Source organism: Colletotrichum fioriniae (genome assembly GCF_027942845.1).
Source record: "Colletotrichum fioriniae strain IMI 355084 chromosome Unknown scaffold_7, whole genome shotgun sequence".
NCBI classification, from domain to species: Eukaryota; Fungi; Ascomycota; class Sordariomycetes; order Glomerellales; family Glomerellaceae; genus Colletotrichum; species Colletotrichum fioriniae.
In genome coordinates this window covers 2020904-2047380 of record NW_027076843.1, presented here as the reverse complement: position 1 = coordinate 2047380, position 26477 = coordinate 2020904, and the positions used below count along the sequence as shown (strand labels likewise).

The following is a 26477-nucleotide window of genomic DNA, read 5'->3' as shown; positions in this document are numbered from 1 at the left end:
TACAATACGGCCGAGCTCAAAGGCCGCGGGCGACTCGAGAGTTGATAGAGAGAACCTGAGGAAGGAAAAAGGCTCGGCATCATTTCCAGAACCCCCCTAACACCTATTTCTGGCCTGAGGTAAACGGTTCGATTCTAGGTGTCAGGCCTGAGGCGAGTGCTTACGTTGTCAACATTGCAACGTCAACAAACAAAGCTCATTATTCTGGCCTTTTCTAATGGCTGGACGTACGTGTCCACGGTCTGTTTTACCTTACCTTACTCTGGACTCGGGAGCTGGCTGCCCGGGTACGCTACCTATTGGTGTCTTGGTCCAATACCAGAAGCCCATCCGCCCACGCCCTCGGTCTTGTCCCATGTCCATGTCCCACGTCAATCTTCCGTCCGCCAAGTTTAAAGCCATTCATGCCTATCCTATCGAAAGCTGCAAAGTTCAAGCTCAAAGCTCAACCTGAGCCTGGACCTGGAAAGGAGTCCTGACAACCGCCGTCTGGCCATGGGCCATGGATTGGGGATTTCAGCACAGCGGGTGAGAGAGAGCCACATACGTCTCTGTGCACCAGCACAGCCCGTTACAGTACAGCAAAAATAAGAACCTCAACAAACACATACCCTCCGTCCCGTCGTCCAAAATTAAAACCCCAAACACCGTCATGACAGCCGGCCCCATCCTTTGCGTCTCCCCGTTTGCCTGGGTCCTGCCCTCCGTGTCGCCGTGCTCCATCCTCTATGCTCGTCTGGTCCGCCCGGTCTGTGTGCGTGTACCGTGTTGCCCGTGAGTTATACCTTACCTTAGCTCCGTGGGTTATATTATTCCTGCAGACATGGGAAGTCGAGGAGAGAAAAGTGCCCGTAATACGGACAATGTAACTCGGACGGCCAAGTCCCACGTCAACTCTTTCCTGCTTCTCACCGTTCTGCTCGCTCAGCGCTTGAGTGCTGGACGAGGTGTGGCCTGGCCTGACCTGGCCTTGCTTTGCTGTGCTTCGCTCACCGGGCTTGTCGGAGATACCCCGTCGATCCGTTCTGCCCTTTCCACTTCCCTTCCCACCTAAATGTTTCACGACTCAGATGTCCAGAGTAGTCGGCCGCCAAGTCCTCTCCTGAATCAACTTGTGCCGGCACCAGAGCTATTCTACAACCATCCCATCTTTCTCAAGCATTCCAGCTCTCAGCCAAGCCAACCGGAATAGACCACTCACATCAGCCCTCGCAAACACGCCTTCGACACTTGCTCAAAGCTTATCCTTGCGGTTGATCGCCCTGTTCCATTTCTAGGTGGCCACGTACCTAGCCTTGATAGCCCCTTTTCGAGGTTACCTCTCTCTATCACTTCTTGTTGAATGAGTAGGTACTATCCAGTAGTGGGTGTAGCAACAGATGGCCCTCCGATGTGCTGCAACAAGTCTCCGGCGGCGCTCAACAAGGCGTCCCCGAGAAGGGTGCACAGCATGATTTGACACACACCATCTCCAGGGTCGCGTGCCGGTGATGGCCATTACATATTCTGTTGGCGTTGCAACAACTCATCTAGCGCTTGGGCTGACCTTCTGTCGGAGTCACCCCGAAGTCCGGAGGCTGGAAAAGGAACCTCCACGCCCCCGGAGATCCGCTCCCACCAAGGATCCGCTGCGCTCCTCTGGCGAACCTGTGAACCCCTCACGGAACCCCTACAAGTTGTTGGACGCTTTGTGGGGATGTCAGGGCTGCTTTAGAGTCTTGACAGCAAGCATTCTGTCACTGCTAAACACCAGCCAGCCTGATCTTCCTAGACATTTCTGCAAAGAAAGATGGCTCATGATGCTCACCTTCACTCAGGTCTGGGCGGTGATGTCACCCAAATGCCCTTCTGGCACATTGAGATCTCGCCCCTGCGAAACGAAAAAGCCCATGGTGAGCCCGATTGTGTACATACACGATACAGCCTGCAGAATGGCGGGAAAGTAATCCGTATGTCCCGCCAAAGTCTGAGGACGCCATGTCATCGTTCTCGGGGTGAGTGAGGCTAGCACCCAACGCCCAGTCATCCCGCCATACCAATGGCCATTGGTAACTCAACCGCAGCGGCCAATCATCTTTAAAAGTCCAGTTGCGAGGTTGCTTTCATGCTTCGTGCCAGAAACAGGGACTCGGCATGGATGACGAAGGAGGAATTTGGCGTGGGACCCCCACTCGAAGACTCTTTTGCAGAAGGTTCTCCTGTTACACTGCAGGATGCGGACTGCAGCAGAGACAATTGTGACTTCTCAGCTCCCAAATCTCAAGTGTGGAGGGGGGAGGGTTGGCAATTCCAGGTGCTCCAGGCGCCGGCGGCGCGGCCCTCATTCGCACTCCTCATTTCTGGTATTGCCGCCGCGCCGCCACTCTGTGGTCTCCACCAGGTGTCGAAGTTTAGGCGTAATTAGTCTCTGTTACTCCGTAGTCTATTCCGCTTCTGCTGCTGACCCCGCATGCATCGTGAGGGGTTCGCGGCAGGGTTTGCCGTTCGCTTTCTAGAAGCCCACTGTCATGGCCACCTCGACGATAATCAAGGGACCAACTACTCCGTAGCAGAGGCAGTCTTGCCAAGATGTCAAGGAACGCTTGCTGGATCTGCGATGGCGAAAGCGTCATCTGAGGCGCAGTGCGGAGAGGAGATACGGCCGACACGCGTTGCGACTGGGAGCTTGCAAGAGCGTTTAGGGATGGGGGTATGACTTGCAGTCGTGGCCGGCCCCCGCCGGCCAGTAGGGCGTGCCGTCATCGGAGATTGAGAAATACCTAGGCGATGGAGCCTTCACACGTGGGGTCGAGTTACCGTTGGACGATTGCATTTCTAATTCAGATGCGGCACCTTTGAGAGAGAACAGTCTGGCTTGTGAGACTTGTTCTGCCACGCACCAACGGTTGATAACCAATGAGACGACCCGTGATGGAGGCATGTTGGCACGGAGGATGAGAGCCGGAAAGTCGACTTGTCTACCGTTCTTGGCTTGCTCGGGCGTTATGAGACAGTACACTGCGCAAATAACCAACCAAAACTACAGAATTAGAAGCTTATCTCTGCTGAAAGAGCTCAGCCTGGGTATGGAATGTGTGGACCTGCCTCCAAGAAACCATCATCTAATTGAGGTGAGGCCCGACCGGTGAGTATTTTTGGTGAGGTGAGATAAGGTGAGGTTTTGTCTTGCTTCGCGTTATTCATCCTGATGGGTCTGTAAGAGACATTCGGTTACCTGTTTCAGTGGTTGAAGTGCATCTCCCTAGTCGCCTCTTGCCTCTCGCGTTCCATGTCTTCTCCAGTCTTCTCCAGCTCCTTCTCTAGTTGCTAGCTATCTTGCTTCAGTCGACGCCCTCCTCCCATTATTGCAGATGTGATCTCTCTTGTTTTTTGCGCCTTCCCACTCTTCTCTCTCGCCTCTTGGTCACTCTTGGGACAACACACGTCATCTCTTACGGAAAGTACGGAAAGTTGCACAAACACCATGGACAAGAACGAGAAAGGAATGGCCGGTGGTGATTGCCAAAGAAATTCTCCATGCAATTGCTACCTACCTAGATGTTCGTACAGGTGCCCCACTCTTACCCCCATGTTACGAATCTGGAAATACCTTAGACGTCGCAGGCACAATCCAAACGTCTAGTCGACGGAGTGGTCACTGCCAGGCGCGGACTGGCTACACCGAGGTGCGTGAGCGGCCTGTCACTTTATCGATAAGACCCTAGACCCCGCTAGCGGCTCTGCTCTGCAATCCGATTCGACCAGGGGCCCTCTGTGCCTGACAACGCCTGGCCTACTGGGATCCAGTCTGTCAAATAGATCGCCAAATTTTCTGATGCTTCACTTCGGTCCCGTCCGTTCGATACCGCAGTTCAAACAACTTCCAGATCCGGATGCTCTTGGCCTTCATCTACATTACCCATTAAACAACGACGCCATCTGATCTGATAGGGCCTCTTTTCTCTGTTCTTGTTTCTTTGTTTGGTCCCAAATCTGGGCCCTGCCGTTTCAGGACCCGGCAGAACAACATTGATCTTCGAGTCTTTGGGTTACATCCGTCTTGAAGCCATCTATAGATGGAAAGCTGAGGCTGAGACTGATACCAACACTGAGACTCTCCGAACGAGATATCAGACTAGCTGGACCCGCCAATCATCGGTTCCAATAATACCTGGCGCATTTCCAGATATCTTGGCAAATATCTTTGCACCTCAAACTTGCCTCCTGAATCGACGGAAGGCTTTGTGCACCGCCCACAATATTTCTAGAGAAGTGACCGAGAACCAAGTCTGGCTTCAAGGCTGCAAAAGAGTCAAAGGACAGAGGGAGATAAACAAAGCAGCTCAGGGCTGGAAGTGAACAGGATCTAATCTAAGGCAAGAGCAGAAGAGGAGCTGAAGGTGCAGGTCGGGTGCCTTCCTTTTTTGCGCCTTCCTATTCAACGTCCCGGGGCACGATTCTATTCGTCCTGGCTCTGCCTTTCGAAGTACCTAGGTTCCTGAGGCAGTGTGGGCCCCTTCATCAAGTTGCTTCTCGCGACTTCCTTCCGCTGAGTTCCGCTACCAGGTATTACCTGAGTGCACTTCACTTTGGACCAAAAGCAACTTCGCAACCTCCTTCATCCAGATCTGACCAACTGAGGTAATTGCGCTGGCTTGTCGCTTCCCTACAAAAACATCCAGCCCTCACAGCACTGAGGAAAGGGTATAGAACAGTTGGAGATCGAGGACACGACACCATATTTCTCTTTCTCAAGAAAGAGCTAGGTGTGCCACCTACATCAACTGTCGGTCGCACAAGGACTTGACTGGAAATCTTCTCTAGTCATCATTCTGTTTTCTTGACTGCTCGGCAAAGCCTCCGCTACATCCGATCTTGGCTCTGTTCGACAACGTCAAACTCAAACGAGCCGCATCAGATTCTAGCAGCAAACCTTTGATGACAGGCTTCTGACTGGTCTCTTCACCCAAGTCACTACAGTCCTTCTCAGGAAGCCGTCGTGGAGCTACTCCAGTCGTTCTGTCGTCTGTTGCATTCCACACTTCGCTCACGGTACGCCACAGCGGTGCACAGCAGCTATCTCCGTAGCCCTCTCTGTCGGTCGTCTTGTGCCTCGGGAGACCGAAATCGAGATACCGTAACTTTCTTGTTGAAGTGAGTCACGGCTCCGGCGTGGCGTACTCCAAATCATCCCCCAGCTATACTGACGAACACACCAGTTCCTGCTTTTTCTGCCCAAATCTTGGAAGCCAGTCTGGAGACCACCAGTCAAGATGCTCGCTGTCGAACGCGCCTCGCTCCCGGCCATGGCCTCTGATAGGCCTGACGATCAATCTGAGGAAAAGATCGAGCACACTGGCCCTGATGTCATCCAGCCCCATGCTCTCATCGACCACCTGCTTCCACAACAACTCGGCCGAGGGGTGCTTATTCCTCTGAAGACGACTTTGGAAATCCGACAAGACCACACCATTGTCCAGGCTTTGATCACGAGGGCTCCATCTACGTCTACTAACAATGTCGTCAAGTGAGTAGCAGTCATCATGTTTCTGTCACATACTAACCTGACTCCAGTCTGATCCGCTCGATGCTCCCTGAAGGCGTGGCTAACAACTTGCCTCACTTGCGAAGATGTGCGAAGCCAGCGGATATCCCGGCTCATCTCAAAACACAGTTCATGAACGACTCCCCCGAAGGCCGCCAAGTCCACACCGGTAAATCCACCTGGATCTACATCATGCTTGGTGAAGAGAAAGACTTCGATAAGCACGACTTGGTCGCAAAGCTAGGAGCCATCGAGGGAATGGATGAGAACGTTTTCCTCACCAAGATTCCTATCCCCATGGTACCGCCTACTTCTCAGGTGCAGGCAGCTATGTGGACCTCGCAGTTCTGGCCTACGGTGTACAGAAAGAACAACCCTCTTGGACCGCACCCTAGCATGGTGGGACGATCAACGGAAACCATCAAGGATGAGACATCTCTGTGGATGACCTTGGCCCATCGCGTCGCCTTCCAGGCCAAGAAGGCGGGTGTCGGCGAACCCATGGGTGCCGTCATCGTCCAGCGCGAAGGGGGAAAATCCCACCTGGTAGCGGTTGCGGGAGATGCTCGTTGGCACCAGGAGCCCAACAGAAGCGGTACCGGCAACCCCATGGGTCACTGCGTGCTCAGAGCTATCAGCATGGTGGCGCAGAAGCTTGTGCGACACGAGAGACGTGCAGCTGGCCGCTCCAACGTGCCGCCTATCCTTGAATACGACACTTTTCAAGATCTTCCGCTCTTGGAAGACGAGCTCACGGTCCATGAAGACGAGCATCCCAACGCGGACGGCTACCTGTGCCACGGCATGGAGATGTACTTGACTCACGAGCCTTGCGTCCAATGCTCGATGGCTATCCTTCACTCGCGGATGGGCAAAGTCGTTTTCGCTCAACGCATGCCACTTACTGGGGGCATGTGCTCGGAAGATCGAGGACATGGCCACCCCGAGCTGGAGAACTGCGGTGGAGGCGAGGGTCTCGGTCTCTTCTGGAGACGTGAGCTGAACTGGAGCTTACTGGCGTGGGAGTGGGAATCGAGCGACTGCGTGGGACCTTTGCCGCCGGTTGATCACAGAGTCCATGCTTAGTCCCCATGGGACTTTACGACGATACCTTGGTGCTTATGGTCGGGAAACCGGCCTAGGCCAGAACAGTCTTTGTGTACCGGGATGCCAACGATTGTGAAAGTTGACGGTAGTCTCGATGCATTAGTATCGATAAACCCTGTACCCCAAGCTCTGAGCCAGCTCGTTGGCGGCTTTTGCGCTTTACAGTTTACTTGTTGTAGTTGGTTGAGAGATTGGTTGGAAGGGCTAGCAGAGGGTTTAGATAGTCCTTTCAGCTCCCGTGGAATGTCTGACGGGATGAGGGAGATTCGAGAGACGTGCGACGGTAGGCTGGACAGAAATTATACCCATGCTGTCTCATTTGTAACAGACGGCAACTTTAGCAATGCACAAGCAACTTACATCAAATCTTCATCGTCCATACTTGCTGTGATGAGCGATGGTTGAGGGAAGATGGACCCTTCACTCTCTAGGATACCAAAATCACGTAGAAACAACCGCTGGGAAAGAGTTCCAGCCGATGTAATATCAGCATCCAAGTGATATTGGCCGCAGCCTCTAAGGTACTCACTTACCCTACAAAAGTAACAAAAGTAAGTCCCTTAAGGTAGTGCCCGATGAATGAGGTAGCACGCGGTTGCCAGAATAAACACCACACCAAGGCAACTAACTACTTTTATAATCGATTTTATCAATCTTTCCTGAATTTAGTCATATTACAAATACACCTAAATTACACTTGAGGGTATTTAATAACTCAGATTATATTCCGGTTTTTTTGAAATTTAATAGCTGACCTTGTGATGTCTTTTGCGATGCTTACCTATGCTGAGAAATGCTTGTATATGTGCCGCTTTTTCTGACAACCGCGTGGGTAGGTAATACCTAGCACGGTGTGCACTTAGGTACAGAGTCAGAGTGCGCTAAGGGTCGGCAAGCTTCCATTTACAGCGGTCGTGCTTCCTGCGGGGAAGAGATGCGCCTTATCTTATCGGCGCGCCTAATGCTGGTGAGGAAGGCCCGCACTGGGAGAACTGATCCATACTCCCATCCATTGAAGTGGTCCCCTCGTCACCAGCCCTTGCCGCAATCTTCATTCTTTTCCCCCGTTGCATGTTTCGGCATGCGCCCACGAACAAAGGCAACCGCTCAGGAAACGGCCCTGGAACTGCAGCTTTCGAGACCCTTCTAGCCACCAGCATGAGTCGCCTTTGACTCTCTTGACCCACGCGACACCAACCAGGTAGCTTTGTAACGGCCCCGACACATGCGCTCGCGACTTCAAGCTTTTTGGACAAAGGCTGTGGACGAACTTCATCCCCGAGCTTCTGTAAGCTGTCGCCTTCTCCCATCGGTACTTTTAAGACGACGACGCGCCACAACCTGGCGAGGCAGACCGGACGACATCCGCAACGATTACCGTGACAACCTACAGCTTCTCGCAAGCTTTCTGAACGAGCGCGTCGACATGCCGGCGGACAAATCGAGGAAGCGCAAGGCGGACAAGGACCTGCAGAGATACTACGCTGTGCGCGTCGGTCTCCGGCCAGGTGTATATCTGACATGGCTCGAATGTCAGAAGCAGACTGCTCATCAAAAAGGAGCAATATGTATGTGAAGACACTTGACCATACCACTGTGGATTTGGGGGCCTTCTTGACCGGTTCGACTGACAGAGGCTGCTTTCTAGACAAGTCTTTTTTCACACGCGAAGAGGCCCAGGCTTTTGTGGAAGGCAAGTTCGTACCCGCGCCAGCTGGGGAAAAGCCCGCTCCTCCGAGATACTATGCCGTCGCGCGTGGTAATTTCACGGGCATCTTCGTCAACGACTGGGATACGGTTTCCTTGGCAATCAAGGATGCCAAAGGGCCCAAGTATAAGAGGTTCGACACATACACCGGCGCGTTGGAGTTCATCAGGGAATGGGGCAATGAGGAAACGATTGCCGGCGCTGAGGCCGGCGCCCTGAATGCGGGTATCAAGGTTCTGCCGAGGAAGCCAGCCACCAGCGCCGCAACGAAGGCCCCGAAGGCGAAGAAGGAGACCGACGATGAGATGGAGAAGGAGGACATGAAGAAGAAGTCTGAAGACGATTCCGTGAATCCGGAGGTACTGAACTTGCCCCAAATCTATATCGACGGAGCTTCGGCGGGCAACGGTACTCCCTCCGCCAGGGCCGGCGTAGGTGTCTATTTCGGACCCAACGATGCAAGGTAAGCTGGTCATCAACCACATCTTGCCTTTTTTCGTCATGATTCATTCTCAAACGGAGCAGTGGTGATGTAGTTCCCCTACCTCATTTCCTCAACAGGACAGACGCAGCGGACTGACTCAGACGCATTTAGGAACATATCTGAACCCCTCGAAGGCGAATCACAAACGAATCAGCGAGCAGAACTTACCGCCGTCCTTCGAGCACTCGAGTACACCTCGGTCACGCAGGATGTCCAAATTTGGACGGATAGCGAATACGCAAAGAACTGCGTCACTCGCGACTGCCAAAAGTGGATGGCCAACGGCTGGAAGACGTGGAAAGGACCCGTCAAAAATCAGGACTTGATCAAGGCAATAATCGATCATCTCAAAAGGCGAGAGGCTGCAGGGACAATAACAAGCATCAACTGGGTGAGGGCTCATACTGCAAAGCGAGATCCGACATCTGTAGGCAACAAGGCTGCGGATGAGCTCGCCACGGCCGGTGCAAGGAAAACTTTGCCAACGAAGTCAAGAAGAAAGCTCAAGTGAGGCGGCCACGATGGCCTCGGAATTCAAGTCGAATAAGGATGATTATGATTCTACAAAACACGTGCAAGGCGTGTTCTGATGTGCCTACCTGGTGGCGATAGCATATGGTACGATGCGGCAGTGAGTCGGAGGGGTCGACAGAGGGCGACCTTACGCGCCAATCGACGATACCCGGACGAAGCTCCGACCCCTCGCACTACCATCCTGCAGCAGCGATACGGGCGATGTTGAATATCATCATACTCGTGAAGGGCCGTTGGCTTGTTGTGACGGTTACGTCAAAGGGAGGCGAAGACCGCGTTTCCGGCGCATGTGGTTATGGTTGTTTGACTGGTGATGCTTCTGCTTGTGTCAATATCCCCATCTCCTCGCAAACTTTTCTAGCCTTTGATAGTGTAATTATTTTTCTTAACGGCGAATCGTATATCTGGCATTGTTGTGGTCCACAAAGAGATATTGACGGTAAAGACGTAGAGGGGGTACTATGCATGCAGGAAGACCATTGACGAATGTTTTGGTTCGCGGCGGAACTCCCAATGACGTGGTCAAGTTTTTAGCAGGTGTTTTGTTCAATCATTCTGTTTCCCGTTTCTGTTTAGTGTTTAAGTAGTTTTCATGTCCCAGATACGGTAGATATCCATCCTCAGCTGAATTGCATCATCCCCTCGACGAAGTTCTCTCCCTCTTTTATGCCACTGACGTTGGATTACCTACGAATAGGAGTTCTGGGCTTTTGTTTCATTACGTAGGATTTTCTGCCTTCCACAAGGGCAGAATATCTTTATCTTTGGAGACCCTTTCCTGCCTCTCCCGTTGCTTCCGCGGCAGGCCAGCGCGAATGTGATCGTCTTGGAAAAAAGGCACTTTTGTCTCACAAGCACGGTGGCGGTTTGTGAGACCGTACTAAACTGGTAGTTCTATGTACGCGCGTGTGTCTTTTTTTTTTTTCTGCCCTCGAGCTAATGTGATTGAGGTATTCTTTTCGTTACTCTTCCTTGCTCTCTCTCCCTTTCCACGCCCCCCACGTTGTCGTTTCTGTGGGCGTTTGTGGATTGCTGGCGAGGTTCTTGAAGCTAGAGAATGTGGTTTCAGAAACAAGAGAAAGCGAGAGAGGGGGGAGGAAGGGACAGAAGGGATCTAGGTTCTTGGCACCGGTTTGAAGTTCCGAGAAACTAGTTTACTTGTCACCTTGTTGCGCCTATTCAATAATATAGTTTTGTAGGGCCAGACAGGCATTTGCTTATCGTCGAAACCCATGTTGACTAAAGAGAGGTTCAAAGAGATATTGTGCACCAGTACGGATAAACTTGGAAAACTTGGTCTGTGGGCATTACACGAGGTCCGGCTTTGATGACCAGAAGCGCACAAGAAGCGCCGTCTTAAGCTTGCATTCCCCAAGATAGTTCGTCACCATTCAGTAAGTTAGCAAAGGTCCAGCGCATAGGGTAGTCTCTCCTCTCCATTCTGTGCAAAACGGCTGAACTCTGCGTACCCCACATCGACGCAAATCCGAGCGTCCATCATCTCACTCTAATACTTACTTCCCAGGAGCCATACCTCATCGGGTCAACAACAAATACCCTAGGTACCCGAGCAGGGGACCAGGGACATCCCTCCTTCCCGCTTTGCCAAACCAGCGGTGATGATGGAAAAAAAACAAGGGCCGGGCCACAGCTCGGCGGCGTTCGCCCCGATATCCAGAAACCACAGAACTTGCATTAGATCCTCGCCGAGCCGCCACTTTCTTTTTTCCCCTTCATCCTCCCTTCCCCCTTACATCGCGACCTTTTTTGCCAAGTACTTCCGCTTGGGTTTTACCTATTCACTCGGCCGCCCGCGTCTGCGCTCCGCATTCGGAACCCATTGGGCAGACAGGAGTTCAGAACCCCTCGAGAATCCGCAAGACGTGCAGACCGCCATCTCTTGGTCGCAGAAAAGAACATCCAAAGAAGCAACCATCATCGCCACAAAAGTCGTTGATCCTGTTGGTCTCCCAATGATAGTCAGCCACGCAAGCGCCGCAACTCTCCTCCTCGTCCACGACGCTTCGAACCCCGCGATTCGATAACAATCGTCTATCTGCTGTTGGCTAGAATAAACTGTATTTCGGATCGTACCCCACGAAAACGTATTGATTCCGGTCTCCTTCGGATCCGAAATCAGAAGAACTTCCTGTCCATAGGGCGTGCGCGCTTTCTCTTTATCGCCTTCCTGGTCGGTTTTGTGTTGCCGAGAGATCAACCGCCTACTCTCGTGGTTCAAAAACTTGGCAAACCGGGACCTTGTCGCATTTCCGCGCGCACTCATTGGGTCATCTTACCCACGAGATCGCGGGGCCTACAACGCAAACTTGCACAAAGTGCGGAGGCTTCCAAGCTTCCAAGCCCGGCCAGGCACCTTGGCGAAAGCTTGAGTGCTCTCGACCTTTTTTTTGAAGCAAATCTCACCTCGAGCAAGGCCTGCCCAAGATGCCTACCCTCGCGCTCACAAACTTCAATATCCTCGTGGGCCTGCTGGGTGGCTGGATCTCGCTGTTCGGCCTGGTCTCATACCTATGCAAGGAGAACTACTACCTCTCTGAAGCCCGTAAGTCCCACCGCTGTTCTCGCGTTTCACTGCCCACCGGGGCCCCAAATGGCGAATATGGTGTCAAGGGTCGCAGTAGATGCGCCTAGATCGCCATGCAGGATATCACTTTCTCGATTCGTCTTGCAGTCAAGCGGCTAACCAAAAACTCCTAGTGATATCCCTCCTCGCGGGCGTGGCCTTCTCCCCTCCCGCAGCAAACCTCATCAGACCGCTGGAATATGCCGGCACGGAAGAGGACGTCGAGAGCGTTACCCTTGCCTTCTCCCGCCTCGTCCTCGGCGTTCAGCTGGTTCTCGCCGGCGTCCAGCTGCCCAGCAGGTACCTCCGCACGCAGTGGAAGCCCATGGCCCTGCTCGTCGGGCCCGTCATGACCTGCATGTGGCTCGCAACATCCCTCCTCGTCTGGGCCATGGTGCCGCATATCCCCTTCTTGCACGCCCTCGCCGTCGGCGCCTGCGTGACGCCCACGGATCCGGTGCTGTCCAACGTCATCGTCAAGGGCCGCTTCGCAGACCACAACATCCCTACGGAGCTACAAAATCTCATCATCAGCGAGTCCGGCGCCAACGATGGGCTGGGATATCCGTTCCTGTTCTTCGCCCTCTACCTGATCAAGTACATTGGCGACGGCGGCAAGCAGGTCTCTGGAGGCGCTGGCTTGGCGATGGGTTTGTGGTTCGGCGAGACCTGGGGCTATACCATCATCCTCAGCGTCATCTACGGCGCCGTTGTGGGATGGCTCGCAAAGACACTGCTCAGATGGGCCGAGAAGCGTAAATACGTCGACAGGGAGAGCTTCCTGGTCTTTGCAATCTCCCTGGCGCTCTTCATCGTCGGTACGTGCGGCATGATTGGCAGCGATGACGTGCTCGCGTGCTTCATCGCAGGCAACGCTTTTACGTGGGACGACTGGTTCCGCTTGGAAACCGAAGACGACTCCTTCCAGCCAACGATTGACATGCTCTTGAACGTCACCATCTTTATGTGGTACGGCGCCGTCATCCCGTGGAACGAGTTCCTCCACAACAATGTGATCCCCATCTACCGCCTCATCCCGCTCGGCATCTTGGTTCTTCTCCTGCGGCGCCTGCCCTTCGTCTTCGCCATCCACCGCTTCATACCCCAGATCGAGCAGGTGAAGCAAGCCATCTTCGTGGGCTTCTTTGGCCCCATTGGAGTATCGGCCATCTTTTATCTCTACGTCACGGTCGAATTCTTGCACACGCTGAATGAAGGCGATGAACCTCGTTCGGATGTCGCTCACCTGCCTGAGATAGTCAGAGTCGTCGTCTGGTTCCTCGCAGTCTGTAGTATAGTAAGTGACGCACTCCCAAAATCGTCGAGAACTAAAATGAAGTTTCACATAGGTGGTCCACGGGCTGAGCATCCCGCTCGGCAAGCTCGGCTACTACGCTCCACGCTCGCTCTCTAGAGGCATATCGTTCATGAGCGGCGAAGGCGACGGCGAGGGCGGTCCCGAGGCCACTCGACCCTCGTTCCGCATTCGTGGCAGAGTGCTGTATCCCTTTGGTCGTTCACGATCCCAAGGCATCGAAGCAGCGACAGGCTCAGGCTACGATACCGAGTCGCGGGCACAGTCACAGTCACAGTCACAGTCCCAACCTCAATCCGATATGGAAGGAGCCAATCGGCCCATCTACAGGATCGGCGGCTCAGTCATCCCTCCGCAGCCTGCGGGCGCGGACGAGCCGGGCGCGGCCCCTCCTTGGACGAAGCGGGCCGATCAACCGGAGCAGCAAAAGCGTTCAGGCCCCGGAGACGGAGAACACGTTAATGGTTCTGCGACAAAGGTGGCTGATGAGCAACACCAGGCGCAGACGCCACCGCCACCACCAGAGCTCCCAAGTCGTACAATCCGGTTTCCGGACGAGACACCCGCAGCACCTCGGTGATTTGCAGGAAAAAAAACCCGTGAGGCAGAAGATTTCGTGTGATGCAGAACTTATTTTCTGCAACTGCAAAAGCGTTCTTTTGACTTAGACGTGAGACAATCAACCTACGCAGCGGACAGAATTCCGGATACCAGCCGCTGTCAATTCCCATGTCTCTCGGGGGTACTCTCCGGAAAGCAAAAGGAAAGTATATGGGAGACGAAGTCGTGGTTCGTTGGCCTTTGAAGTGACACTTGTCCAATCTTTGTTCGTAGAGAATCTGTTGTAGATAGAACTGGGATAGAACCGGCTAGAATACCCGTAATTAGGTAGACGTCTAATTGAACTGGAAAATTGCCACTCGGTATTTACTCGGTCCACCATTTGCGAGTTCTCTACACACACACATCGGAGTCGCCTAGTTATGCCTAGGTACCTCAAAGTTGTTGCCCACACGTAGACCAAGTTCTGGTGGTATAAGGCCAATCGTTGATTGGTGCTCTTGGAGCTGGTAGCTGCACTCTAGGCTGGGAGAGACTAGGTTACCGTCGCTGGCTGCAGTCCAGGTGATGTCTAGTACGTTTCGATCAAGGTCAGATGGAAAACCCAGCTTTATGCACAATTTACGCGGTAAGCCAAGTGCAAGAGTTTTTACATAATGAGTTTGTGCAATCCCTCCCCGACTTGGGTTGGGAGAAATCAAGTTCTGCTTTGTGCAACCCGACCAGACCAAGAATGGTTGACACACGATTGCAAAAGGCTAACTAAACCGTGTGGTGGTGGTATGTGAGGCGTTTGTGCGAGATTCGGAGCGACGTCGGGGCTGAAGAGTTAAGTGTCGCATCTCGATTTCCTAGATTCTTAGGAGGCTGGCAGCGTTGGCTTGTTTGATCCCGCTCAGACGGCAAGGCTTGAGCTGGGCTGAGGCCCAGACTCGGACAGAATAGAACTGATCGACTGGTTGAATTGCCAAATTCCTTCGCTAGGAGAAAAGGATGGGTGGTAGCGACCGGCGGTATTGTTGGTGCAGATGTGAACGACCATCTGCGGGAAGGGTTGCATTCACCACCGGGTTCCGTTCCTGACGCTGAGCGAGGCGGGAGCCTATCAAAGGGCCGATGATTGACATCGGACGCAGGTAATGCGGCAGGCTGATATCGTGCCAACCCGTCTTCCGCCGGTTCTTGCGTCGGGATTACTCTAGGCGGCCAACGGTGGCTAGATTTGGCTTGCGTCGTAGGGTGGTAGCAGTTCGTTGCAATGACTAACTAACTGATGTTGCAGACAATCGCTGTCTTGCATTTCAACGAGTAAATCCAAAGATGGGCCAATGAAGCTAGACTATTTCCCGGCGACAAGGTAAGAGAAAGAGCTTGTCTCTAGACGGTGGAATAGAAATCAGACGGTTTCTGGAAAGCCGAGTAGTCTCTCCTTGGATGGAATGGTCCGGCCAAGGTTAGGTTCAGGACACGCCGCAAAGTCGTACCGTCTCTTGTTGAGGGTGGTGCGTAGTAGTATCGATGCATAACAAGACCAAGTAAGATCCGCTCGGTCTTGGTGTCGATACTTTAGGTTGGCCGGGAAGGAACCCAGGACATAAACCTACACAGTCCCGTTGTTGGAGAGGGAGGTACGGAGTACGGATACATGGGCCTCTACCTGCATAAGCTGTAGCAACAGGTAAGCGCTGACGTCCTGAGACGAGCCGAGCTGCGTATTCAAGTCGATGACAAGAGTCCGTGAGAGACTTAGTTTCCCGCGGCACCGGTCTGGGTCGGCGTAGCTCCAGTCCAAAGGAGAGGATCAGGTTACTGTTTTCGTCCAATGTGCGGGCACACGGTAAGTTGGCCACTGACCAGTATTGGTAGTTCACATTATGAGAAAGTGAGCAAAGACTCAAGGAGTCTCCCAGGAGTTGCCGTCCGTTGGGTATCACGAGACTTGGCCAAAAGCGTAATGACTTGTGGAGAAGGGCCTAGGCAGAGAGACGAGAGACGCGTAGCAAAAGTCCGAACAAGAGCCAAGTCGTATCCGGACTTGGAAGAGGCCAGGTTGCTTCGGCACCAAGCAATCTGCTACTTGTTGCCTGCAAGATGATGAGGACTGACGTTGATTGTTGATGAGGGGCAAGGCCGAAGTCGTGAAAGTGACGAGTGAGGTAAGCCTGGCGAGGCAAGGAAGGCGGCGGGACTGCAACTCTGCATCGCCGGTGCATTGGCATCCTGGCGACGGGTCAGGGACCAGAGCCTGAGCCACCAGGCGTGGCCCAGGATATCGAGTCGAGGGTTCAGGAACCTGGAAGCAACCTGGAAGGAGCCTTTTGGGCCCTACCGGTATGAGAAACAGTGGAATGGGGGGAGCAGGCCCGAGGAATGTGGCTCTATCTGGGCTGAAGTGGGTTTCGAGGCGGGCAGGCAGAATTGCTGCACAGGGTGATGTTGGCGACTATGCAGTTTTGTAACTTCGTACACGTATCCGCGGACAGTAAGCAGGCACTGGAACCTAGGTGCCTACCACACTAAGGCTAGTTAGGTAAGCGGGTAATAGAAGAGAAAGACCCAAAGGCTCATCTCGCAGAGCAATGTCATAATTTACCAGGTATCCGTCCTGCGTACCGGAGGGGCCATTCGCCATCGGGACGCGCGTGTTTTAGCTGCGCTGCCCTGGTTTGCTTATCAGTCACCTCAGTCTGTTCAATGTAGTGTACCGCAGTAGGTGGATGGATGGTGGGTGGTACCGTGGTGGGAGGAGGTCGGTACGCCCATGGAAGGGATCGGGCGACGTGGGATGTGAGTGAGAATGTCTCGAGAGTCGACAGGAAGAATGAAAGACGTTCACACTGTGCTCAGACTCTAGCAAGGGACCGTCGCCAGACAAGTCTGTTATTGGCCAGAAAGTGGGTGGCTTGAGTGGACTCAGGGCACCGAGTGGAGCTCTCGGAGAGGGCTGCCATCTGTCTTGGCGGCGCGTGGCGCAGGTGCCACACGGTGCGTTCGCGTAAGTCTTCCGCCGCAGACACACGGCCAATTAGATACCTGCACCTGCGGTACGTATCTCTATTCTTCTCCCATCGATGAGTTTTTTTTTGCGGATCCCACCTCAGCAATTTCCACGCCTCATCAACCAACCTTTTGCAAGTCACTGCACACTCAACTTCAGTGTTAATCGACCATGTTCCTCCACCAACTTCCATTGCAATGAATGGATCTTTGCCAATGTAGACGGAAGCCGAAAAGGGACAGAGGAAATAGCCGAGGTCGTCTTGTTTTGCTGCGTTGTCCCCGGTCAAGTCAGGCAGGCAACCGGGCACAGGCGCGCACGCACGATGATGGATACCTCACAGATACGGATGCTGAGATACACGGTAGACCGGACACACTGATCTCCAATGCAGAGGGCACAGAGACGATAGAGAGAGAGAAAGAGCCACGGCCGCAAGCGCGGAAAGAGCACAGGGCGTCAGTCAGTTCCAGCTCCAGCAACAGCTCCAACTCCAAGCAGACACACATACTCCGTACACGCAGATACACGCAGACCGGCAGGAAAGTTCGATGAATCTAGCGTGCTCAAGGTGCGGCTACCTCTACGAGTATCAGGCCCAAACGGGAAGCTTGAGCACTGGGCATCCAACGCCACAACGCCAGCTGCAAGTGCAGGATGCAAGACGCAAGACCAACTCTCTAGGATCCATCCATACGGATACATGGCATTCTCAGCAAAGTCGCACAGCCAATCTGGTTATCTAGCTTCCATTCCCATTGGCAGATAGATATCTGCCCGCCGTCCCTTCCAACCCTTGAGTTGCAGTGCCATCTCTTCGTCCATCCCTGCCACTTCCACCTGTACGAATTCACAGAGGACGGGAGATCATAGTGCCACATTATCTGAGGCAAGGTATCATCGAGGAGGACGCTGCAAGATGAGAAAGAGAATGACAAGGCACACCCCACCATTTCTCAACTCACCCCTCAGATTGGCTCTGGCTCCCACCCACGCACAGCAAGCGAGCGCGTCTCGGACAATGGGACGGCCTGATGGCGAACCAGCTTCAGACCGATCCTCATCGTACTCGTTCAGTCCCAAGATTGAGTGATATACGTGAATACCTGCATACCTTACCTACCGTAGTTACACCTTTTCGCCGCAGCTTGCGTCAGGCCACCTACTCTGGACACCGCAATACCCAAGGAAGCCAGATAAGCCATCTATTGAAGCCAAGTATTCAAACGTGCCGTGTTCCCTCAGCTTGTATCCGTACGGATACAAAGTATGGGAAATGATCCAGCCACGCCTCTACTATTAATCAATACCTCACCTTGGAAAGGTAACTTACCTTCACCTCGCCTTACATGCTGCAACTTGGACACATACGGAAACAGCACTACCACACACACCCACCCGTACACCGGCCTAAGGTACTCCGTACACATCACCAAACGATCAAAACTCACTCGGTCCACAATTTGTTCCATTTCACCATCAACTGTGCTTTTTTCGTCGTTTCTGCATCTGTGCCTACAGTCTTCTCTACACCTACTTCCTCTCTGTGTGTGTGCTGCAGTTGTATCTTAATGCCAGTGGCTCGGTGCTTACTCCGAGCATTGTAACCCTGCGGTATCATCTTGTGTCGCCTGCAAATCCAGCGAAAGTTGTAGCCTCTAGATCTCAATTGTCTCCGGTCACCGGGGGCCGGCGCTCGTTCATCAAGGTCACACAATACCAGTTGATAGCTGCCTGTTGTCATCGCTGACATCCATCCGCCCGTCTTGTCGACCTGGTCCTCGTCGTCTGCTTGTTGTTATTGTTCTTCTTTTTCTGCTGCTGCTTCTTCTTCTCGTTCTTCTGACAACGGTCGCTGCATCTGCAACCAAACTCAATCGGTCTGGACTCTGGACACACACAACCTGGAATCTACACTGCACCCTGGAACGACGGGCGTTGCCTTTATTGATTGGCTTCATCTATCTGCACCCTGATTCGAATCGCCCTTCACATATCCATCCCCCTGTCTCTTTCTCTTTGCCCAGCCCAATTTCGAGTCACCGCTTTCCAAGGGACTGGCCGCTTTTTGAGACATTGTTACCGCCTCGACTTGGACTTTCTAGAGATTGGAGCGCTGCCCGCTCGCACGCACGCACGTACACGCACCAGTGCAGACTCCGATTCCTAGGCATACAATTTCCGCCCTCGCCTTCTCTTTTTTTATTTTAATTTTATTTTAATTTTTTACCCATCGTACTTTTGGCTCCCTCTGCTCATCGTAAACTCGAACAACCTACCTACCTAGTAACATCACCTATCATTGTCCTCCCGTCCTACTCGGCCGGGGAATAACAAGGGAAAAAAGAACAAGAAACCCCCTGACTGCACTCACTCCAACCACCCCACAAGTCCCCGACAGAACAGCCCAGCGAGAAGAAGGAAAGACGACTGAGAAAAACAAGAGACATTTGCGTTCCCCGGCGCCGCAGCAATGTGCTCTTAGGATAGACAACCTATCTGCTACGAAATCCCAAGCACCCAACCCACGCACAATAGCTCCGCACCGTACGAAGGAACGGATACAGACAACAAGAGGAAGGATTTACAGGGCCCCTCCGAACACTCAACCACCGACCATTAGGACCATTATTACCCAATTGCGCCGACGGCCGCTCGTCAGCAACAGGTTACACCGTGTATCCGCCGCACATCCTGGCTCCAACCCAGTGCGACAATCAAACACAAACTCACCTCGCCCAGCGCAAATCCGGGTCGGACTCGCATTAGAGGGACACTGGACGGTGGGCCCCCACTCCACCGCCTGGTCTACACCACTTTACCACGAGACGCCCTTTTCCCCACAACATCCCCAGACCGAGCTTTCACCTCCTCCCCTTTCGTCGCCATCTCCGTCGTCGTCGCCGTCGTCGTCGGGCCTCACACAACACGCACACAACGTTCATCCATCATCACTGTTTCTGGCCAAGGTATGACGACTGCTGGTGCCGCTATCGGTGCCAGCCCTATGCCAGCCGTTCCGGGAATGTCCCCCACCGGCGAATTCAACGAGTTCTTGGAATACGACGAGAACAATCCGTTCGGTGACTCGAGTCCTCTGCCGACAAATTTCGACCTCAACGCCCACGATACCCTCAAAATATCCGATTTCCCTCAGTCGCTTCACGAAGCAAAGTCGCTCGAACCCCAAGCCACCTTGCTGGCCACCGGTACCGTCGCCGCTGGCTCGCCCGACTCTCTCATCGACTCCTTCCGAGATTCTTCCTCCGACTCAGCGTCCTCGAAAAGGACCGCCAGTTCCGCCTCAGGGAAGACCGCCGACGTAATGATGACCGATGGAGCCGACGTCAAGCACGACTGGGACGCCTCGGCCTTTGTCGGTCGTCCAGAAGACAGCATCTTCATGTTCAGCGCAAATGCCGACGCGACGCTGCCCGACGGCCTGGATTTGAACGATGACAAATTTATGGACGAGTCCTTCGACTTTGAGAGTGCTTCAAGTAGTCCCAACGCAGCCGGTGCCATGAGCATGGAGTCGCCAGAGATGCCCACCATTCACACGAATGGACCGCCAAAGACGATCGCTCCGGGCAATCCCAGAAACGCAAACCACGGCAAGCGGAACTCAGTGAGTGGAATTACGCAGCACGACACGACAGAAACAGAACCCAGCTAACCCGACCCAGCAATACTCCATATCGCAGCCCATGAATGGATTGAAGATGACCAACTCGAGGGAATGCTCTCCAATGTCACAAAATATGATAACCAGCCATGAAGCGTCGCCATCAGCCTTTTTCAACAGTTCGCCATCGCCCGGCGCACCAGACTTCAACGCTGCCGCAATGGGGGCTATGAACCCGCAAGGCTTCTGGCCTGGCAAGCTGGACCCCGCGGCGCACCAGATGGTTGCCAATATGCCCATGCAACCGCAATACCACCAACACGATGGTCTCCCGGTCCCGATGCCACAACAAATGCCGATTTTCACCCAGCCGAATTTTGATTTCCTCAGCCGTGGATGTCGGTTGACGATTCACCCGACACCCTCCAAGTCGCGCGTTGAGACACAGATTCCCATCAAATTGACGCTTTTCCCGCTACCTCCTGGTATCAAGCGTCTACATCTGCCAGTGCACACCATTTCGAAGCCAAAGCTACTAGCCAAGCCACCAGCCGAACGGACACCCGATATGCTGGAATTGTACACTATGCTCGTCTGTACTAGTGCGATGCAAAACGACGACAACAAGCGCAAGGCCTTCCAGCGCGCCGCAGCCGCCACTCACAGCCCCGTCATGAACGCCCGATCCGTTAGCGACGAGGATGACGAGGAGAACAAGCCGCAAAACGGAGGCGAAGTACGCATCTGCGCCGGCTGTATCACCCGTGAGCGGAAACGAGCCGCAAGGAAGAAAATCAAGAAGGTTGAGGAAGAGGAGATGTGGAATCGCGACGAGACCAGGCGGGTGATCGTCTTCAATACACAAGAAGTGAAGGAGTGGCAGACACCCAACGGTGTTGTGTCAGACTCTACAGTGACAGGACGTCCAGAGCCTGTGGCGCCCCCCGGTGCCATGCAGGTCGATGCGCCGATGAGAATTGCTTGCTACTGCAGGCACCATGCCGAGAAGTTGGGATTCCAGGTCATCTTTACCATCAAGGACTGGCAAGACCGGGTTGTGGCACAGGAGATGTCTCAATCCATAATGATCACTGACGATCACAAGACGCACCCGATCCCGCAGCAGTTGAACCCACCTGCGACCCAAGCCTCTGATAACAACAGCACCAACTTGGTACCTATGATGAACGCTCCGATGGAATCCAGCCCGCTCAGCAATGGTGGAACACCCTTCCGACTGTCTCATTCCAGCTCCGATCTGCAAAATATGCATCGCAATTCCGCCCCTCAATTCCCAGTTGCAAACACGACGGCTAAAGCGCCAGCCCCTCCGGCTTCGAGCACTACTCCTCGTTCATTATCGCGACCGCAGTCTCCGAACGCGCATGGTGGACCTCAGACGAAGAAGCGGAAGGCCAGCACAGGATCGAGAGTACCGATAGGAATGGCAATGACGCGCCTGGACACAACGCCACCGCCAACACAGATGCCCAACCCAGTCCCCGCAGCTGCCTCTGCATCAACATCACCATTCACGCCTAACCTGACCAGCTTCCAGACTCCTCCCGAAGCTGTGTTTGTTCAGAACGGCGCTCCGCCGCCCATGCCGCAAGCATACGCTACTGGCCCGCCTACACCCAACAGCAACGACCAAACACTGTTCACTAACGCCAATCGCTCGGCCAGCATGGACAACGTTGCCATGCCGATGTTCTCTGCGCCCGCATCAGCACACCAGAGCCGCGCTGCAAGCCCCAGTGGACTGCGTAACGGCGTGAATGTGGTATCGCAAAACCAATTCAACACGATGTCCTACATGCCGACGAACGCCGTTGCTCCAGCGCGACCACAGCCGACCATCCACAAGATTATTCCCAACGAAGGCCCGAAGTCTGGTGGCATCGAGGTTACGATCCTCGGAGCCAGCTTCTACCAAGGTCTCGAAGTGCTGTTTGGCGACCAGAAGGCTACCACAACTACTTTCTGGGGTGAATCATCCCTAGTCTGTCTTCTGCCTCCCTCGCCTGTCTCTGGAGCTGTTCTTGTCACTTTCAAGCAAAGTCAAACGCAAGCCGGACCACCGTTCCCAGCTATGTCCAAACAGAACCAAATGTTTAAGTATGTCGACGACGACGAGGAGAAGCTTATTCGCACGGCTCTCTCAATCCTAGGTCACAAGATGTCTGGACAAATGGTTGATGTCAAGGAACTTGCTCAGCGCATTATCGGTCAGGGTGACTCGAGCTGGGGTGCATCTGGTCCCTCAGGTAGTGTCGGCGGCTTTGGCGGAAGCACCTTCAACATGAGCACCGAATCCCAACTTCTGAAGTGTTTGGAGCTCATCGACTTGGATGACAACCCGAGAATGTCGAGACTTGATCTGAGAAGGTCCACTGGTCAAACGATGTTGCACATGGGCTGTGCCTTGGGATACCATCGCTTCATTGCTGGACTATTGGCACGCGGTGCTAACCCAGACTTGCGGGATAAGGGTGGCTTCACTCCTATGCATCTGGCAGCAATGAACGACCACGAGTCCATCGTTCGCAGATTGATGCAAGCTGGTGCTGACCCCACGATCCGCAGTCTTTCAGGACTTCGTCCCGCCGATGTTGCTCGCTCACGCAAGGTCATCGATCATATTCGTCGCTGCGAGCGTCATATCCGCTCCAGGAGCGGTGGCTCTTTGCACAGCAGAGCAAGCAGTGCCGCATCCCTGAGATCGCTTTGGGATCCCCTGGGCATGTCCAGCGAGTCGGAGTCTGCAGACGACGGCGAAGAAAGCCCCGAGTACTCGTCGGGAGATTACGAGGATGACGAACAGGAAGAAGAAGACTCTTGGCTTGACATGCGCCGCCGATCTAGCAGCCATGCGTTCACACCACGCCCCGACAGACAGAGCATCCTCCAACGGGGTCAAGACGAGATTCAACCAGGACTTGCGTCGCCCACAACAGCCATTGCCTCGGCCGTCAGAGACCAATTCACTGCCCAAATCCAGCAGTTCCAGCAAGCCATGACGATGCACTTCCCCAATCTCCCGCAGATGCCTGCTCTGCCTAGGATGCCAATGCTCCCCGACTATCATGCATACCTCCAGCAGAATCCTCTCATGGGTAGGGTCACCTCGCTCATGCCCGGTATGTCCGGCTCACGGCCTGGATCGGCAGACGAGGAGACACCCAGGCCGATGGACGGAAGATGGTGGGATCTGTCATCATTCCGGAACACTAACAACAACTCGGCACCGCCGCCGGCCTACGACGAAATCTTCCCGCAAGATGAACTCGACAAGAAGCAAGCCGCCGCTCTTGGAGCCGCTGCTGAGGCTGCTGCCGATATCAAATGTGCGACCATGTACGACACCCAGACAATCGATGTCACTGAGGCATCGTCAAGCACGGCGCCAGTGCCAAGCGTACTCAGAATTGGACGAAAGAGCGCCATCACGAAGGAACAGCAACAGAACTTCCTCCGGGCCCACGAGGCCAAATTCAAGGGCATGCGTAGCGACAAGAACCTTTGGTTTATCTGGGTAAGTCTCACCACGCAAGCGTTTCAACAGGGACCCGTTAGACTGACTTGTACCAGATTCCCCTTCTTACATGTATTTTGGCTGCTATGTTATACAGCCGTTATCCCCACTACTTTGCCGCGGCCTGGTCCATGGTTGGATCTAAGGTGGACCAGGTTCCGGAGATTGTGAGGAACGTTCAGGACCGTGTTGTTGAGGTCCTATAGATCATTTCGACTTGCTTCAAACCAATTCTGCCACGCATTTGGTCAAACGTATGGCCTTGTTCGGTTCTTGTTTTTCGGGTCAAAGGGGAGAAACGGAGTTGATATCTGCGGGGGACATGTGTGGAACAGAGTTTCGCCCCCTGCCTACAGCGACCAGGACTGGGTTAAGATGAACTGGCACGGCCAAGGAATGCCGTGCTGGCTTTTGGGGTCTGGGTTAAGGACTTGGACGTTGCGCAGCGCCGGTATGGAAAGAAGTTCCCCACGGAACCAGTAAGCCATTTATCTCACTGGGCAATTTCAGCCCCTCAAATCTTTCTTGATAGTTCACTTTGTTATTTTCCTTATTCGTTGGAGTATCGCGAGGAGTCTCGATGCATGGAGCTCTGCCGAGGGAGCAGACACGGTCTAGAGGACCAAAGATGGGTGTGTCGAGTATTATATAGCGAGGGGTGCTTTTCCAACTATTTTACATAGAGGCAGACATTATCGGTCTAGGCCGGGGAATAATGTCGACACTGGTACATTTGTCCTGTGAGTTTTGTTCCGTCCATTTAACAAGTGATGTAACATGCGGCTCTCTCTCCTTGCCGCCTGGTGGTTGTGTAAATACCCCGAGCTTTTTGAAGTCATTCTTGAAGCCAACTGTGCAGGTCTGTACCCGACTGGCCTCTTTCTATTCCCTTCCCCTTTCTCACTAGAGAGCATGCTCCTTCTGCAGACTACCAGCCTCGGCCTCAATCTCGACCAACCGCTCCTCCCTCCACCGCCATACACCCGCCAGCACGGCCCCCGGCCCGACGACGAACTCCAAGTTGTTGGCCAGGACGTAGTACGCCAAAAACTTTTTGAAGTTGACCTTGCCGTGCTGTTGCTTCTGGACGTCGTAGACGACGAGGGCGCACCACAGCCTCGAGGAGCCAAAGATGAGCCAAAAGTCCCATTGGAAGATTTGGAAGAGGCCGGTGCCGACGTCGCCGGTTGATATGTCATTTAGCGGGAGGAAGACGTTTGACAGGGTTAAAGATTTGTTTTGAGAGGTGAAGATGGTGTAGAGGGTGTAGAAGTGGGATGCTGCGGCGACGAGGATGGCGGTGTTGTAGAGGCGGCGGAGGGTGAGGGTTGTTTGCTGGCGAGTGGTGGTGGTCTTATTCTCAGGGGTTTGATTGGATTTGTAGACTGTGCTGGCTAGGAGCCATATCCCGGCATTGAGGAGGACGGGCGCGACCTGCCAGAGGGCGATGAGGTTCTGGGCGAGACGGGGGGTTCGTCCAGGGGTAGTACATTGCCGCGGTCGGGAGGGCGAAAAGGAGGAGGGAGGCCGGGAGGAGGGCCTTTGCGAGGGGTAGGGGCATGTCGCCGCTGGAGACGAGGTAGGTTTTCCTTGTGGTGAGGAGGGTGTAGGCGAGGTGGTAGAGGGGGATTATGACGCCGCCGCCGACTGTTTGGTAGAGGGCTGCCCAGGCGGCGTGACTATCTCAATGCTGTCAGCCTCTTTCTTGAGCTTGTTTGATTGTTCATGTTGTAAACGTTGCTTTGAACTCTGCCGGTTGTGGTAGGTTGAGAAAGTTGTGATGGAGGGAGGAGGGGCTTACAAGCTGAGGAAACTCCATCTGTTCCTGGATCGATAGGCTTCGACGTTGAAGACCACCACGGCCGGGAAGAAGTTGAGCAGAAAGTGGATCTGCTGGATCCTTGCCGCCTCGTTGAGGTTGAGGGGTCCCTGGACAAAGGAGGCGACGAGGTAGGTGAGGCCGAGGTCGAGCGGCTTGAGGCCGGTGTAGGTCGTGTAGAGGCGGGAGCCATCTTGGGAGTTTCTCCGTCTCGACGAGGTCGGTGAGGTTTTGGGTAAAGGAGGTGTGGCCTGGTTGGATGCGGATGAAGTAGACGCCCGCGGCTGCGAGGAGAGCGAATATGGTTGTGAAGAGGATTGTTAGAAGGGGGTGTCGTGAGGATGTTAGGTTAGCCATTGTTGGGAGAGGTTCTGGGGGGACGCTCCGAGACGGGGGTTCTTGAGGAGACTACACTTTTTCGATAGAAGGGTGAAGTCTCACGATGAATTTGCAGCTTGGGATCAAGTCTAAATATCCAAGGTGTATAAGACGGACGGATCCTTTGAGAAGTGAGATGACCCCACACCGTAAGCAATAACTGGAGTCTGCGGCGTGAGTGGTTGACGGACTCGGCTGATGATGCGCCTATGCGGCGTGGTTCTCCGTGTCGGTCCTTGTCGGCCGACATCTGACATTTCATCTATGTGATAATCCTACTTACTCCATTGCTAACCGATCCGGTT

General features: G+C 53.8%; 5 protein-coding genes across 5 annotated transcripts; 4 read left to right on the top strand and 1 right to left on the bottom strand.

The window, feature by feature from the left end:
* Positions 1–5252: 5252 nt before the first annotated feature.
* N0V96_006727 (uncharacterized protein) lies at positions 5253–6610 on the top strand (the record flags this gene model as incomplete). Its single annotated transcript, XM_053198850.1, has 2 exons — positions 5253–5506; positions 5554–6610. The coding sequence occupies 2 exons, from the start codon at positions 5253–5255 to the stop codon at positions 6608–6610; spliced, it is 1311 nt and encodes a 436-aa protein (XP_053043682.1).
* A 1447-nt stretch (positions 6611–8057) lies between these two features.
* Positions 8058–9334, top strand: N0V96_006726 (uncharacterized protein; the record flags this gene model as incomplete). The annotated part of the gene is made up of 3 exons (XM_053198851.2): positions 8058–8139; positions 8280–8802; positions 8935–9334. 3 exons carry the CDS (start codon positions 8058–8060, stop codon positions 9332–9334), a joined length of 1005 nt encoding a protein of 334 aa, XP_053043683.2.
* A 2468-nt stretch (positions 9335–11802) lies between these two features.
* N0V96_006725 (uncharacterized protein) lies at positions 11803–13836 on the top strand (the record flags this gene model as incomplete). Its single annotated transcript, XM_065757808.1, has 3 exons — positions 11803–11920; positions 12118–13238; positions 13291–13836. 3 exons carry the CDS (start codon positions 11803–11805, stop codon positions 13834–13836), a joined length of 1785 nt encoding a protein of 594 aa, XP_065613725.1.
* A 5950-nt stretch (positions 13837–19786) lies between these two features.
* On the top strand, positions 19787–24181 carry SPT23 (SPT3 Dosage dependent suppressor of Ty-induced promoter mutations-like protein; the record flags this gene model as incomplete). Its single annotated transcript, XM_053198853.2, has 3 exons — positions 19787–20443; positions 20502–23975; positions 24032–24181. 3 exons carry the CDS (start codon positions 19787–19789, stop codon positions 24179–24181), a joined length of 4281 nt encoding a protein of 1426 aa, XP_053043685.1.
* A 697-nt stretch (positions 24182–24878) lies between these two features.
* N0V96_006723 (uncharacterized protein) lies at positions 24879–26460 on the bottom strand (the record flags this gene model as incomplete). Its single annotated transcript, XM_065757807.1, has 5 exons — positions 24879–25369; positions 25410–25654; positions 25777–26078; positions 26364–26379; positions 26456–26460. 5 exons carry the CDS (start codon positions 26458–26460, stop codon positions 24879–24881), a joined length of 1059 nt encoding a protein of 352 aa, XP_065613724.1.
* Between the last annotated feature and the right edge of the window lie 17 nt (positions 26461–26477).